Raw genomic sequence first — 14,488 nt, 5'->3', positions numbered from 1 at the left:
TTTTTTTTGTTGTTGTTGTTGTTCCCTTTCTACCTAAACCTCAGTCACCACTCCTGAGTGGAGATGGGCAGACGCGCTGGCCCCCGCTCCTCCGGCTTCTCAGCAGCTGCTTTCTTATTGTTGCAGCAAGGCTTAGGTGTGTGACAATGAGGACTTCTCCAAAATGGCCTTTATAGATAATCCCACAACATATTTTCTGTCTTTTCCAGTATGTAAGGTCTAAAAAGGAAAAAATGGGCGTTCTGTTGGAGCCAGGAGCCATCTCTGTATCTGAGCCATCATCTGACTGGTTACCATAACAAGGAGACTGAGCTGGGGAGGCACTTGAGGTGGTACTGTGAGCATCAGAATCGTTTAAATTCCTTCTGTAGTTTACTGATCTGGTTGCTTTTTATCCTGTTTCCAGATAGAGTTTTCACTGTCTTTGGTTTCAGTGTTGTCTTCAGACTGGGTCCTGTCCTTGCATCTGCTACATGATTCCAGTTTTTTGTTTGTTTGTTTGTTTGTTTGTTTGTTTATACTGCTGGCAGTTTCTTCCATCTTTTCACAAGCAGGACACAGGCATTCCAGATGTCTCCTCAGTGAGTCTCATGCAACCCAGGACAGCTCTGGAAGTCTTTTTGTTTTTTTTGTTTTTTTTGTTTTTAATTTTTTTTTTTTAACATTTTATTTATTTTTGAGACAGAGAGAGACAGAGCATGAACGGGGGAGGGGCAGAGAGAGAGGGAGACACAGAATCGGAAGCAGGCTCCAGGCTCTGAGCCATCAGCCCAGAGCCCGACGCGGGGCTCCAACTCATGGACCTCGAGATCGTGACCTGAGCTGAAGTCGGCCGCTTAACCGACTGAGCCACCCAGGCGCCCCTGAAAGTCTTTTTCATAGCATTTACTGTCAGTGAATCAAGAACTGGAGGACTTAGCTCTGCAAATACAGCAGCCCTCTATACTTGGTTACATCCTTGGGTTGTGAAAACCAAATATCTTTTCTTCTGGGCAACAGTCTTCCAAAATCAGCGGATCTACGCACAATAACGTTCCCGAGGTCTGGAGTGCATGCCAAGCTAGCCTCCCCCAGCTTCCAATTGCTCCCTCCTCCTCAACTGCCTTGTCTAGGACATGTCTATTTTTTTATGTTTATTTTTGAGAGAGAGAGAGAGAGACAGACAGACAGACAGACAGCATGTGAGCAGGGAAGGGACAGAGAGAGAGAGAGAGGGAGACACAGAGTCCCCGGGCTCTGAGCTGTCCGCCCAGAGCCCAACACGGGACTCGAATTCACAAACCGTGAGATCATGACCTGAGCTGAAGTCTGATGCTTAAATGACTGAGCCACCGAGGCACCCTAAAACATGTCTATTTTAATTAAACCAACAAATTTAAATTAACTTTAATACCAAATATTTTCCCAGATCATGTGAACTTGAAGACCATTTGGGTTAGTTCCTATCATATTTCTGAGTGTTAGGAATACTTAATTCATATAAATGCTTGTTTGTTTTTAAGCCAATTAAATACAAACACATTAATTTTGTCAATACCATTCAGAGGAAGAAAATACCACACATCTATAATGCATTTATGTAAAGATACATGTAAACATGCAGACATGTGCAAAGAGAGACCTTATAGCTTTCATTGAAAATTTTAGCAATAAAGGAGCACCTGGGTAGCTTAGTCAGTTAAGCTTCCAACTTCGGCTCAGGTCATGATCTCATGGTTCATGAGGTTGAGCTCCACATCGGGCTCTGCACTGACAGTGCAAAACCTGCTTGATATTCTCTCTCTCTCTCTCTCTCTCTCTCTCTCTCTCTCTTTCTCTCTTTGTCTCTCCTTCCCTCCTTCCCTCCCTCTGTCTCTGTCCCTCCCCCACTCATGCTTTTTCTCTAAATAAATAAATAAACTTAAAAAAAAAAAATTAGGGTATGATAATGCAAAACTTACTAGTTTGTAAAAGCATTTGGATCCAAATCAAGTTTCTGGTAGATGAAGTGAGGTTATCTACACAGATGTTGAAGGCTTTTTCTACTAATATTTGTGGGGAAGACACTTAAGATTTATAGTTGTCCTTAAAAGTAATCTTATAGAAGTCGTGAACCAGATTTGGGACAAGGGACCTTCTGTAGCAATTCGTATTTGTAGATAGCCTCTCCCCACTTTTTTCTTCATTCCTAGGAATTAGGGATGGTCTAGATAAGAGTTCCTGGAGACAACCAGGTAGAGCATTTACCTCTCAAAAGCACAGGGAAAGAGTGCTAGTTCCTCTAAGAAGTACTTTTGTTCCCTAAGGTCAGAATTTTTACAGTCCTTACAAACCTTTTGAGAAAAGTAAGGCAGGTTTGGGGATTGGTGAAAAGGATAGGTGGACTTTGAACTGTTTCTGGAGCTGCATTTCTGGTTTTGCAAAGATTTGTAAGATAAGGACAGTTGCTTTTAATTTCTCAAGGAATTGGGTTGTAACTTAAATGATAGCATATGTTGGTTGATCCACCCATTTAAAGCACATTAATTTGCTTTTTTTTTTATATATATCAGTAAGATTTCCAACTAAGATGAAGATCAAAGATCTCTGTGTTCTGAGTTTAGAGCTGTTTGCCTTTTCAGTGTTTTAGCAAATCCTTCCACAAAGTCTTCAGAAGTTTTTTTCTTTCTGGATACATAATTTTAGCTTAGGGGAGAAGTGCTAAAAAGAAATTCCTATCAGGCTCTGATCCAGTGTGGTCAACTTCTGACCACTGTGTTACTTTAAAAAGTCCTTTCAGGGGTACCTGACTGGCTCTGTTGGTAGAGTGTGTGACTCTTGATCTTGGGGTTGTGAGTTCAAGCCCCATGTTGAGTGTAGAGATTACTTAAAAATAAAATCTCTCTCTCTCTCTCTCTCTCTCACACACACACACACACACACACACACACACAAGTCCTTTCAAATATTTTGTCAAGTTCAAGCTGGGACAAACAGTAAATATTCCTGGCAGTATTGAACAACCCCTTGGACTCAAGAGGCATCCCCAAAGAAGATGCAAAAGATATTTTCTTTTCCTCTCTCTACTGACTACGACAGACAGATACCAGGAAGAGCTGACTCAGGTAAGAATTCTCACCTTAGCCAGCTTCTGCTAGTCTTTCAGGATCCCATCGGTTGACTCTGAGTGGGGTTTAAAGTAGAGAGTGTAGCTCCAGTGTCAGCCAGGATTTGGTAAGGGTTTTTTCATTAGTTTTAATTTCAGTTTCCCCTTGGCTGTTTAAGGGAATAATGTAGCACTTTATCAGAAAATCCTTCAGTTTCATCTGTGGGGTCCTTCCTTCAGAGGCAGATATGGAGCATTCGAGTTGGTGCTGAAGGATGTGCATGGGACGTTTGAGAAAACCATTTTTCTAGTGTCCCAGTTGATTGCAAATGAAACATTGATTTCAGGGCCAGTTTTTTGATGAGGGACCCCTGAGAGGGTGCGATGTGGGAGACCTAGGTGTTGTTTTATATACCTTTTGTTTGTTTAATTTTTCATTACCTTTTTGCAATGAAACTTTCAATGAAGCTATTTTGGTATCTTGAAGACTTTTGGAAGCTTCTATACATCAGTAAAAATAGGTATCCATCCCATTCTGTTTGTTTGATTTGGAAACCCTTGCTGTTTTTAATTTTTAGCTTTTTTTTTTTTTTTTTTTTTTTTTTTTTTAGAGAGAGAAAGAGAGTGCAAGCTGGGGAGAGGGGCAAAGGGAGAGAGAGAGAATCTTAAGCAGGCTCCACACTTAGCACAGGGCCTGACATGGAGTTTGATCCCACGACCCTGATCATGACCTGAGCTGAAATCAAGAGTTGGCCACTCAACCAACTGAGCCACCCAGGCGCTTGCTTTTAAGTGTACTTCTTAAATAAAGGATCTTGTTTAATTGGAATGTTCCCATATTTGCCATTGTAATTCTAGGTTGTCTTTAGTAAGATTTTTGGAGATATTTATAGCTTCCTAAATCATAGTTTTTAGTCAATAAATAAGCAGATGGCTGGAAGATGGCATACTCAACCGTTTGGAATTTAAGGATTTTTTTTTTTTAAGCTAAGGCTTTGATTCTCTTGGAGACAACCTAATAACCTAAGGGAAATGTGTTGCTGGTTTAATGATTATAAGGTATTTTATGGTGTACTTCATCACATGGAAATTTTCTTGAGGTTGCAGGTGACCTAGTGTCAATCTAGGCTATTCTGTGACCAATTCATTTATTCACTCATTGAGTCATTCATTCATCCATTTATTTTTAAGTAGGCTTCATGCCCAGCACAGAGTACAACACGGGGCTTGAACTCCTGACTGTGAGATCAAGACCTGAGCTGAGAGCAAGAGTTGGATGCTCAACCGACTGAGCCACCCAGGCACCCCTTTGTAAAAAATTTTTATTATTTATTTATTTTTTGGTAACCAATCTATTCTTAAGTTGGATGACCAGCTTAAGACACAGGAGTCTTAAGAGTTAGCTAGCATATATTCTAACAACTTTTAAGTGTTCATGTATGCTCAGTAGTTTTGTGGATTTTGGCTTCTGAGATTAACAATAGCCTTCATCGACACAAATCACATTGAACCTAGCCTGACCCTGGTCAGTAACCACCAACAATTACTAACATGGAACTGGGGACTGGGGAAAGAACTAATGCAGCAGATTCCAAAGAATGGGGACTGTGGGCCGGTATTCTAAACAAATGGGAAACTGTGGACTGAACCACCAGCAGTTCCCAAGGTGGAATCTGAGGACTAAACCAAGGATTGGGGATTCTAATCAAATGGGGAACTGTAGAAAGCCAGTTAGATGGGGAGCCATCTAATTGTCAATTCGTGCAAAGAGCTGAGCTCAGAACCAAGAAGAACTCACCGATGGCCCCTGGAAAACAGGAAGAAAGAGAACTGGAAGGGTTCCCGGGTAACATGCTTGTGTTTCTTGTTGTCCCTGAAGCTGTCAGAAGTTTCCTTCAGATCTCACAGCTGTCACCAAATGTGTTGAAAAACAAAATTCAACTGAGTAAATTTTAAAGATCTTGTTGGCTTTTTCAACCATTCATGAATTGGGTGGTGGTAGCATCCCATCTAGAAAATAGAAAGGAGCTCCAAAGAACTGTAATACAAAATGAAAGACTTTTTTTTTTTTAACGTTTATTTATTTTTGAGAGAGAGAGACAGAGCATGTGTGGGTTGGGGGTGGGGGGGGGCGGGCAGAGAGAGAGGGAGACACAGAATCCAAAGCAGGCTCCAGGCTGCGAGCTGTCAACACAGAGCAGGACACGGGGCTCAAACCTATGAACCGTGAGATCATGACCTGAGCCGAAGTTGCTGGCTTAACCCACTGAGCCACCCAGGCGCCCCCAAAATGAAAGACTTTTATAGGCAGAATAAGAAGGGACATGGAAGTCACTAGCAAAGAGTAGAATGTTTCAGGCAAAGTCACCTTCCTTTGGGGACTAGCAGGAGTCTGTCAGGCACATTACCCCACTAGTGCTGACCAGCTAGTTCCAGACTGACTAGTTAAGATTACATTTCTAGGAGAGGCTGAAAATGCAGTTAGGTTAGGAATTAAGTCCCTGTTGGTGATGTGGCCTTAGCACAAGTGACTCCATTTTGGACCTGTTGTCTCTTTTTTAACAGTAGGCACATAGTCAATTTTTATTGAGTGAACAGACATCCTGTTGTACTTCTTACCCATTGGTGACTTAAAGCAGTTGGTGACTGTCTTTCTTTTCTCTGTAATCTCTGTTTCAGCATTTTGGTACATTTACCTTCCCGTTTCTTTTCTATGGAATGTATCCAAAACAAGAATGTTCTTAAGGGAGTTTAGTAATCCCTTTAAATCTGGAGTGTGGTAAGTAGGGATTCATGGATACAGCTCTTACAAAACTGCTTTTCTACATGGAAATCTAGCCGGTCCTAGCTGGTCCCTAATTTGTGGTTTGTAATCTGAAGAAAATATATAGGAACTGTGACTTGAAATTCTGGTTCATCAATAAGAACTCCAGGAGCGTCACATTGTTCAGTCATATATTTGTGTCTCCTCCTGGGATAAGGGAAAGCTAGGGTAACTACCCGGATGCCATTCCTGATAGGAATAACAGAAGGAGGCTATTGTTTTCTTGTGGCAAGTCTTAATCTGGACCCTCTCAGCATCAGCTGTCCTAGGAAATGCCAGTGTGTAGCTTAAAAGTTCACATACGGTGGGTGCTTCTTACAACTCCTTTCTACAGTTGGAATGTGAGAAATTAACTTTTAGGCTTTATGCTTGTGGTATGGTTTTCAATTTTTATATACATGTATTTTCACTATCACTAAAGGTTTAGATTTTTAATAAACTTTCAGATGTAAATGTATTTTTCTTAATCTCAAATTCTCATTTTCCATCCAATTAGGTTCTGTTTGCTTGAGACAATTTTGATTCATTTCATGGCACTGCTGTTCAAGTACTGTTTTGTAAAATGTAGCACAGTCAGGCTATGCTTTTTAAAGACTGACTCTGCAAGGGGAGTTGTTTCAGAGTTGTTGCCTGTCAAAATTCTGTGTTAGTCCAGCAAACGGCATGTAATGATACCTGAAGAATTCTTTAATTCCACAGTCAATCTTAAGTGGACAAAAGTGTTTGAGAGTAAATGCCTGCCCTGAAATGAGGATTCAAGTTTGTTTCATGTACAGTTGCTTCAATGTAAATAGACCGCTATTAATAGTAATCCGTGGATTAGTTACCAGCTTGCGTGCCTCCTCACTAAAGATCAGATGACTATTCCTCATCAGCCTGGTGTAGAAGATAGTGCTTTTGGTCTGGTCCAAATGTTTTTCTCCAGCACTGGGGGGCTTCTTGGCATGTCTCTCTAGCTTGTGGCCCATGTTCTATGCATAGAGATGTCCATATCTGACTTGAGAGGGGTTGTCTCAGCCTGGGCATGTGTTCTTGCTCAAAATACAATGAATCTCAACTTTCATGTATTCTGCTTTTATATATTGTGCTCTGACACTCTTACCATGTACCAAAATGGGCCTTTTGTGAGTCCATCAGTGGACATACATGTTGAGTTACTGTACGCAGGGCTCCCTGCCAGCCACGAGTTCAGGTTCAGCTGCACCATGCCTGCACGCAACGCTGTGTTTGTGCAGTTTCTCGAATGTCTTCCTGTACTTTGCCTTGATTCTTTAACGAAAAATTAGTAAAACACAAATGAAAGTGCTGGTCAGAAGCATCAGTCTTTAAAAGTTAATGCAATTGTCTGTCTCTCTCAAAAATAAATAAACATTAAAATAATTATTTAAAAAAGGGGGCACCTAGGTGGCTTAGTCAGTGGAGTGTCTGACTTTGGCTCAGGTCATGATCTCACAGTCTGTGGGTTCGAGCCCCTCATCGGGCTCTGTGCTGACAGCTCAGAGCCTTGAGACTGCTTCAGATTCTGTGTCTCCCTCTCCCACTCGCACTCTCTCTCAAAAATTAACAAACATTTTAAAAAATTATTTAAAAGTTAATACAATTGGGAACAAGATAGAGTGGAATGTTTGGGGCACGCATTGAAAGCAGCATGTCTTTCATTTCATTGGGACAGTCATTGGACCTAAGCCAATCTACTGTATTCAATTATGAAAGAAAAGAAAAATAAGGAACAAGTATGAAACACTGGTCAAAGGCTGTTAAAAGGGTAGATGTAGTTGGAGGTTTCATAATTAACTTATATTCTGAGCTGGAACTCCCCTACTAAGATGGAAGTCAGTTGTTTATCTGGGTTTGACCTTCTGATGCATTTTTAGGAAACTTTTGGCATGAAAGTCTTTTTATACAGCGTGTCTGACTACTTGGTTTCTGTGGAAGGCCTTCTCCTCCTCCTCTGCAGAGCAGACAGGAAAGGCCGCCCACCTCCCTGGTTTGCCTGCGCTCTGTCTGGTGTGCTGAGAGGGAGAGCATGCATGTACGGGCATGGTGGGGCACAGGGAAGCCTCATTGTTGAACCTCTTAGTGTTGTCATTGCTTATTATCTTTTTAAACAAAACATACCTATCTTTGACATCCTCCTGAGTTATATTGTCTATATCGGAGTTATATTCTCTGCAAACTTAAATGATTTTAAGACAGTTGCCTGCTATAATGTGGATCTGTCATAATTTGTCCAGCCATTCCCCATTTGATGATTTGTAGTTCTTCTTTTTTCATTCTACCTTTTTTCCTTTTTTTTTTTTTTTAATTTAAATTTTAGTTAACATACAGTGCAATACTGGTTTCAGGCGTAGAATTCGGTAATTCATCCCTTACATACAACACCTGGTGCTCATCACAAGTACCCGTCACCCATCTAGCTCATCTCCCATCCACCTCTCTCCATCAACCCTTAATTTATTCTGTATTGTTAAGACACTCTTGTGGTTTATTTCCCTCTCTTTTCTTCCCTCCCCCATATGTTCATCTGTTTTGTTTCTTAAACTCCACATATGAGTGAAATCATACGGTGTTTGTCTTTCTCTGATTTATTTTGCTTAGCATAATACATTCTAGCTCCATCCACATTATTGCAAATGGCAAGATTTCATTCTTTTTGATGCCTGAATAATATTCCTCTGTGTGTGTGTGTGTGTGTGTGTGTGTGTGTGTGTATGCATACACATACCATATCTCTATCCGTTCATCTGTCGGTGGACATATGAACTCTCTCCATAGTTTGGCTATTGTTGATAATGCTGCTATAAACATTGGGGTACATGTACCCCTTTGAATCTGTATTTTTGTATCCTTTGGGTAAATACCTAATAGTGCAATTGCTGGATTGTAGGGCAGTTCTACATTTAGTTTTGTTTTTTTCCGTTTGTTTACAAACCACTGTGTCAAAGGCTGACTTTGAATAGATCGCAGTGAGGGAGCTGCTCTGCTGTGTTTGAAACCCCGACCCAGAAGCAGGTCATCTAAGAATGGTTTAGCACCAGGTTCCCCAGGAACAAGTGTTGCTTGAGGGGCGAGGGGGTGGCCACCTTTCTGGCTGCACCCCGTTTCTTGGGAGGAAGGGCTCTCTGCACTGGACCCTGGTCCCAATGCCAGGTGGTGGGATGGTGGGGGGCCCAATTATCCAAGGCCAACTGAGGCTCCACGGTGCTGCCATATTGTTCCACCTGGGCTGGATTCTGACTTAGAGGCGTTCAGTCATAATACCACAGATGGTAGCCTTGCCCCGTTGGCTCCTCAGCCAAGCACATACACCAAATATTTTTTGTTTCTTGAGGAACCTCCCTACTGTTCTCCAGAGTGGCTCCACCGGTTTGTGTTCCCACCAACAGTGCAAGAGGGTTTCCCTTTGTCCACATCCTCCACAACACCTGTTGTTTCTTGTGTTAATTTTAGTCATTCTGACAGGTGTGAGGTGGTATCTCATCACAGTTTTGATTTGTATTTCCTGATGATGAGTGATGTTGAGCATCTTTTCATGTGTCTGTTGGCCATCTGGATGTCTTCTTTGGAAAATGTCTATTCATGTCTTCTGTCCATTTCTTAACTGGATTATTTATTTTTGGGGTGTTTGAGAAGTTCTTTATGGATTTTGGATACTAACCCTTTATCAAATATGTCACATGCAATATCTTCTCCCATTCCATAGGTTGCCTTTTAGTTTTGTTGATTAGTTTCCTTTGCTGGGCAGAAGCTTTTTATCTTGGTGAGGTCCCAATAGTTCATATTTTATTCATTTCCCTTGCCTTTGGTGACATGTCTAGTTAAGAAGTTGCTCTGGCCAAGGTCAGAGGTTTCTGCCTGTGTTCTTCTCTAGGATTTTGATGGATTCCTGTATCACATTTAGGTCTTTCATCCATTTTGAATTTATTTTTGTGTGTGGTGTGAGAAGGTGGTCCAGTTTCATTCTTCGGCTTGTAGCTGCCCAGTTTTCCCAACACCATTTGTTGAAAAGACTATCTTTTTTCCATTGGATATTCTTTCCTGCTTTGTTGAAGATGAGTTGACCATATAGTTGTGGGTCCATTTCTGAGATGTCTGTGCTGTTCCATTGATCCATGTGTCTGTTTTGTGCCAGTACCATACTGTCTTGAGTACAGCTTCATAATGTAGCTTGAAATCCAGAATCATGATGCCTCCAGTTTTGATTTTTTTTCTTTTTTTTCAGGATTGCTTTGGCTATTTGAGGTCTTTTGTAGTTCCATACAAATTTTAGGATTGTTTGTTCTAGCTCTGTGAAAAATGCTGGTGGTATTTTGATAGAGATTGTATTGAATGCTTAGATTGCTTTGGGTAGTATGGACATTTTAACAATGTTTTTTCTTCTAATCGTTGAACGTGGAATGCTTTCCCATTTCTTTGTTTCCTGTCCAATTTTCTTTTATTAAGTGTTCTATAATTTTCAGAGTACAGATCTTTTACCTCTTTAGTTAGATATATTATTGTTTTTGGTGCAATTGCAAATGGTATCAATTCCTTGGTTTCTTTTTCTGCTGCTTTGTTATTGGTGTATAGAAATGCAACAGATTTCTGCACATTGATTTTATATGCGATTTGCAGTTCCTTTCTAAGTATTTCACTCCAAGCTATGCAATAAACATCCTTATTTGTATGTTATGAGGATTTTTATTTTTTTACAAGGTAGAGGTGAAAATAATGGGTCAAACAATATGTACATTGTAAGAATTAATAGATATTGCCATATTTCATTCCCAAAAAAAGGCATAGCAATTTTTACTCCTAGCAATGTAGGGAAGTGCCTTTTATTTTTCATCTAAAATCCTTGCCAGTTGAAGAGGGAGTGAAAGGCATTTCATTTTGCTTTAATTTACACTTTGTGGACTACTTAGGAGCTCAAGCAACTTTTTGCAGTGTTGTTTGCCATTTGCATTTCTTATGTAAATTACCCCCTTTTCTACTGGAGTTGCTTTCTTACTGATTTGTAAGAACTTGTTGTCCATTAGGCATATTTACTCTTTGGCATATATGTTGCAGATATTTTTTCCCTAGCCTTTTTGTCTTTTGACTTTGTGAATGGTGTCACGTTGCCATAAACTTTTAAGACCTTTTTGTGTTGTTTGTATTGCTCTTCTTCATGCCACCTACTTTTCCTTACCTTATGCTACTTTTTTCCCCCCTAAATTTATCCCATGGTATTTTAGAGTTTTTGTTTCTAACACAGATAGGATTTTTTTTTTCTTTTTCCATTTCAACTGGATGTAGCTGACATAGAGAAAAGCTATTGATTTGAATATAGTTGTGTTGTTTCCAGATTACTAAATTCTTGCCAGTTTTTAGTCTATTTAGTTTCTAAGCATAGAGTCATATCATCTCCAGATAAAGATAATTTTATCACCTTCCGGTGGTTATTCTGTTTTTCTCTTTTGTAGTACAATGAGCTAGGACTTCTGTTAAAGTTATTAAACCTCTTATGGGTGAAAATCACATCCTGCTTGGAGCCTAGGCTGCAGCTGGATCCCTGTTGCTCTGTGCCACGGCCCTCCTGTATGATGTCCTCATATTTCCTCCTCATAGCCAGTGTTGTGCAGGCTTCTTCCTTCCCAACTGGATTCTTTAAAGTTGGGCATCATAGGAGCACCTGGGTGGCTCAGTCAGTTAAGTGTCTGGCTTTGGCTCAGATCATGATCTTACAGTTTGTGAGTTCAACCCCACATTGGGCTCTCTGCTGTCAGCACAGAACCTGCTTCAGATCCTCTGTCCCCTTCTCTCTTTCTGCCCCTCCCCTATTCATTCTTTCTCTTTCTTTCTCCAAATGGACAAATAAGCTTTTTTAAAAAAAATAAAGTTGGGGGGCACCTGGGTGGCTTGGTCGGTTAAGCGTCCGACTTCAGGACTTCGGCTCAGGTCATTATCTCGCGGCCCGTGAGTTCGAGCCCCGCATCGGGCTCTGTGCTGACCACTCAGAGCCTGCAGCCTGTTTCAGATTATGTGTCTCCCTCTCTCCCTGCCCCTCCCCTGTTCATGCTCTGTCTCTCTCTGTCTCAAAAATAAATAAACGTTGGAAAAAAAAAAGTTGGACATCATATCTCTTATGTCCTTCCTAGAGCCTACCAGAGACTGAACACATAATTAACACATGTTGAACTGTCAGATGCATGAAATATGCTTCTAATCTCTTCTTTCAGGGCTCTCCACTTCTTCCTTGAAGCTGGCTCTGACATCACTGGACTTTAGATCGGATGACCAAAGTACTCTTTGCCCAGAGAGCCCTTCCCCCTTACCCACCCTGTAGAATTTAGACTTTTGAGCCTAAAGACACCAGAGACATTCCCCTTCTCAAACTTTTCTCAGCATCAGCATCACCTGGAGATCTTGTTAAAACACTGATGGGTGGCGGGGGTGGTCACCCCGAATGTTTCTGACTCAGTAGGTCTGGGGTGGGATGTAAGAATTCTGCATTTCTCAAAGCTCAGATGCTGCTGGTCTGGGCAGTGCAGTTTGAGAACCGCTCTCTAGACTAATTGGTGACCTCGTGGATGGAAAGCTAAGAGTTCTTTGCCTGCAGAAGCCAGATTCTTGTGGTAGTCCACATTCTGTTCAAGTAACCAGGTCCCCTTCACTTCACCCCACGAGCTTCTGCCCCGGGCCTTGTCCCTCCATGTGAGTCTGTGACCTGAAAGAGTGCATGTTAGGGGCACACAGTATTCATCTTTCATGGTATAGGCGATTTTGAAATGAAACACATTTTTTAGGTTTAATGAAAATTGACTCCCCTTTCCACCCTCTCAGCCTCTGCACTTAGATACCTTCATGAAAACAGAATCATCCATCGGGATCTGAAACCAGAAAACATTGTCCTGCAGCAAGGAGAACAAAGAGTGAGTGACCCTCCTGGAAAGTCCTGGGCAGTGCCTCAGGGGAGCTGCTCTGGTGGTGAAGGAACACACTTTGTATCTTTGTTTATATTTGCATTTCCTTGACTTTATATTTGTTTTGATTCTCTGGGAACACTTTGATTTGAAACAGAATTCAGCAAAAATTCCTGCTCGCAGATTGAGGCAAGTTTGAATGGATCACATTGTTAATTGCCTGAGTTGCAGGAATCTGATAAGGAAAATGTTTCTCCTCCCACTTCCACCCCAGCCTTTGGGACCAGCACCTCTGGGAAGTAGACTTTTTGTTTCCCATGTGTTTGAGAGTGCAACTTTTGATGCTAAGCTGGAAACCAGCTCTAAGAGAGCTGAGAGAAGGCAGAGAGAGCTATGGCAGAGAGGAGGCATTTGGAGCTGGTACCTGCATATAGAGCCTGGTCCAGCCTGCAGCTTTCCCAGAGCTCCTGGGGACCCTCCTCAGGGGCCCTCCCGCTTGTGTGTGGCAGTAACCTCCCCATGGGGCTTGGCGCCCGTGCCCTTTCAGGGCCTTCTTTGCTTAGCTGGGGGTGGCAAGCAAGGACTCAGCTGAGTGGAATGTAGTAACCCAACTTGTGGGCCACTCAGTCTCTTCTGATAGAGACGTCAGCATTCTGGGCTTGGCCCATAACTATCACAGTGCTCACCTTTGCTCCAGTTCACACTTATTCTTGTAAGTGGTTCTAAAATTTGAGAACTGAAGGCATTTACTGAGAAGGTCTTTCACATCATAAAGCCCAGTGTAGCAGTCTTGAGGGCTGGTGCATAGTCTGTTCATTTTGACCTCCCCCTGGTGATTAGTTACAGAGCAAGGAAAACATGTGCCTTTTTTCAGCATTTTTACAGTTATGTCTTCTCTTGCCCTACATCTACCATGTTGGAGGCAGTCTCCTGTGTAAATATTTGGTGGTTATTAGGGACTCAGAACCTAATACCACCTGGGAATGCAGAAATATCCTCTGCTCTGTCACCAGTATTCTCATAACCCTCAGATTTCTCCTTTTTCTTTCTTTTTTTTTTTTCCAGTTAATACACAAAATTATTGACCTAGGATATGCCAAGGAACTGGATCAGGGCAGTCTCTGTACTTCCTTTGTGGGGACCCTGCAATACCTGGTAAGAAATGGGATTTACATGTTTGCTTATCAGCTTTTCTCTGCTGACTGGACTTGTGCGGCTCCTCTCTGTCCTGCTTTTAAGCGTCTAAGTCTTGCCAGCTCTTCAGATGTTCTCAGATGTATAGGAATTGTTGTATGACAGAGACATAATCCGTTCAAGTCAGCACTTTTTCCCAACAGAGGCCCAGTGTAAGGATATGGGCATCTTCTCTGACATTCTCTTTGCTAGTGCGTGCCCTTGAACACATCCCATAACATCTTGGACTTCGGTATTTTATCTGAAAATAGTTTAAACTAGATGCGTGCTGGTCTGTAGAAGCCACAGTTTCCATGAGGTGTCTCAGGCCACCAAGAAGGAGCTGAGCTCTGAGCTCCCACTCTTTCTTTACATTATTTGGTCTATTTTGGGGTTCTGTTTGAGTCACTCATTCAATTCAGGAAACTGCTGATTGAGTGTAGTCTATGTTTGCGTGCCAGGCACTGTGCTAGGAGCTGGCGATGTGATGGGAAAGAAGACAAGCATTTCCCTGGTCTTTAAAAGAAGCCTAGGGTTTAGTGA

At 41.7% G+C, this 14,488-nt stretch overlaps 1 protein-coding gene and 1 pseudogene across 4 annotated transcripts in view; one reads left to right on the top strand and one right to left on the bottom strand.

Moving 5' to 3' along the window:
* The window catches only part of IKBKB (inhibitor of nuclear factor kappa B kinase subunit beta), a 74,658-nt gene that overhangs the window by 37,393 nt on the left and 22,777 nt on the right, over positions 1-14,488 (top strand). For all 4 annotated transcript variants that reach the window (XM_019440680.2, XM_019440679.2, XM_019440681.2 and 1 more), the window contains 2 exons: positions 12,693-12,781; positions 13,838-13,927. In XM_019440680.2, the coding sequence (XP_019296225.1) occupies positions 12,693-12,781; positions 13,838-13,927 (179 nt within the window). The remainder of the gene's footprint in view (positions 1-12,692; positions 12,782-13,837; positions 13,928-14,488) is intronic.
* On the bottom strand, positions 45-6,856 carry LOC128776695 (SIN3-HDAC complex-associated factor-like; annotated as a pseudogene).

The sequence above is a fragment of the Panthera pardus genome, unplaced genomic scaffold (genome assembly GCF_024362965.1).
Source record: "Panthera pardus isolate Hobbes unplaced genomic scaffold, ASM2436296v1 HiC_scaffold_13, whole genome shotgun sequence".
Classification (NCBI taxonomy): domain Eukaryota; kingdom Metazoa; phylum Chordata; class Mammalia; order Carnivora; family Felidae; genus Panthera; species Panthera pardus.
This window is presented reverse-complemented; position numbering and strand designations above follow the sequence as displayed.